Below are 2,210 nucleotides of genomic sequence, written 5' to 3'. Positions count from 1 at the left end.
TTACCTGTCAATTGGCCACCTAGGTGAAAGTCACTACCCTAGTGCCTTTTAGAATATTTGAATAACATGTAGCATTTTACTCTTAGCTTAATCTAGTTGCAATTATAATTTGTAGTTTGATAATAGTAGAATTATAAAAGAAAACCCAAAAATGAATAGAAGTGCAATTTGGAACGCTATGCAATCCTAGGCTAAATAGACAATCAATTCCAATTCTAGCTCTCTGTGGATATCGATCCAGATCCAAAATTGGGTAAAAGCTATTGCGACCCTCTCTTGCTACTTATTAGTGGTGTAGAGTTGGCTGCGATCAGTAATCACAGACCTAGAGGAAACAATTGAGGGACTCAAATAAGAACATAGACTTGTAAGTATTGAGAAAGGGAAGGAAGTAGCTAGTGAGACACACATCAAGCTTGAAAAGAAATTAAATGATGTGAAAACTAGTATATGTGGTGAACTTGAGAAAAATAGGTAACTTCAAGCTGAATTGGATAAAGTAAAAATTGATCTTGAAAAATCTCTTAAGTGGACCTGGTCTTCAGATGTTGTCACTGCCATGTACTTCAACAATAGTAGAAACATGCAGGGAATCGGGTTCCAAAAGGAGAAAATTCCTTACAACACTCACAGCAAGTACGTCACTATTCCTGATAACTGGCTTTGTACCCACTGTAGGAACAATGAGCATTTCAAAGAAAACTGTCAGGCTAGGGTTCAATCTGTTTAGAAAAACAAAGTGTTTGCTAAAAAAGTGACAACTAAAGGGGGACCAGGTACCACTCGCAAAAATTGCATATTGCCTACATGGACTAGAAAATCTTTCATCCATCCTTTTCCTCATTACAAGGGACCCAAATTAGTTTGGGTTCCTAAATCTAACCCATAACTTATATGTGTAGGGAACAACGAAAGGAAGTAGATTGCAATGGATCATGGATAGTGGATGCTCAAAGCACATGACTGGAAACACCATGGATTTTCTCTCACTGAAAGCCCTGTAGGGAGGGAATGTATCCTTTGAAAATGGAAAAAAGGGGTACATTCTTGGTGTTGGAAAGGTTGGAAAGTCTCTTTCACACTCAATTGAGAACGTGTACTATGTGGATGGCCTGAAGTACAGTCTCTTGAGTGACTCTCAAATCTGTGATAAAGGGAACAAAGTAGAGTTCTTGTCTAAAGTGTGCACAGTTACTAATCTTGTAACTGGTGAAGTGGTTTTAGTAGCCGAAAGATACAAGAATATCTATGTTGCTGATTTTGAATCTCTGCAAGCTGGTGATATGAGTTGCTTGAAGACAGTGGATAATGATGCAGAACCGTGGCATAGAAGATTGGGGCATGCAAGTTTCTCACTTTTGAATAAGTTGATACAGAAGGACCTAGCTCGTGGTCTGCCAAATTCAAAGTTCAAGCAGCACAGAGTGTGTGAAGCATGTGCTAGAGGAAAACATGTGAAATTATCCTTTAAGCCAAAGAAGGATGTTAGCACATCAAAACCACTCGAACTCCTTCACATGGATCTGTGTGGCCTATGAGAATATCAAGTAGACGTAGAAAGAAGTATATTTTTGTAATTGTGGACGATTATTCAAGATTCACTTGGATACTGTTCCTTAGAACAAAAGATGAGACCTTCGAGGTATTTGTGGCCTTTGTCAATAAAATCCAAGTGAAGATAGAATTCAAAGCAGCCTGCATCAGATCTGACCATGGGACAGAATTCGACAATGCCAAATTTGATGAGTTTTGCAATGAAAATGGGATTACTCACAACCTCTGAGCCCCAAGGACTCCACATCAAAATGGTGTGTTTGAAAGGAAGAACAAAACTCTAAAAGACATGGCACGGACAATGCTTATTGATAGTGAAATTGCCAAAAATTTCTGGGCAGAGGTAATAAAACTGCGTGCTACTTGGTGAACAAGTGCATGATCAGGTCCCTCTTGAACAAAACCCCTTATGAGCTACTCAATGGAAGAAAATCAAAGATAACTCATCTGATAACCTTTGGATGCAAATGTTATGTTCTCAACAACGGGAAGGACCAGCTTGGGAAGTTTGATGCAAAAAGTGATGAAGGAATCTTTCTGGGATATTCCTCTAAAAGCAAAGCCTACAAAGTCTACAACAAAAGGACACAATGTGTGGAAGAAAGTGTTCACGTGATATTTAACGAGACACCTCTTCTAGCAAGGAAGGAAACAAT

General features: G+C 38.8%; 1 protein-coding gene across 1 annotated transcript; it reads left to right on the top strand.

Moving 5' to 3' along the window:
* Window positions 1-1,026: 1,026 nt before the first annotated feature.
* LOC142178522 (putative mitochondrial protein AtMg00300) lies at window positions 1,027-1,538 on the top strand. The gene is made up of 2 exons (XM_075248245.1): window positions 1,027-1,039; window positions 1,156-1,538. Exons 1-2 carry the CDS (start codon window positions 1,027-1,029, stop codon window positions 1,536-1,538), a joined length of 396 nt encoding a protein of 131 aa, XP_075104346.1.
* The last annotated feature ends 672 nt before the right edge of the window (window positions 1,539-2,210 follow it).

The sequence above is a fragment of the Nicotiana tabacum genome, chromosome 3 (assembly GCF_000715075.1).
Source record: "Nicotiana tabacum cultivar K326 chromosome 3, ASM71507v2, whole genome shotgun sequence".
NCBI classification, from domain to species: Eukaryota; Viridiplantae; Streptophyta; class Magnoliopsida; order Solanales; family Solanaceae; genus Nicotiana; species Nicotiana tabacum.
The sequence above is the reverse complement of the archived record's forward strand: the minus strand, read 5'-3'. Positions and strand labels throughout refer to the sequence as shown.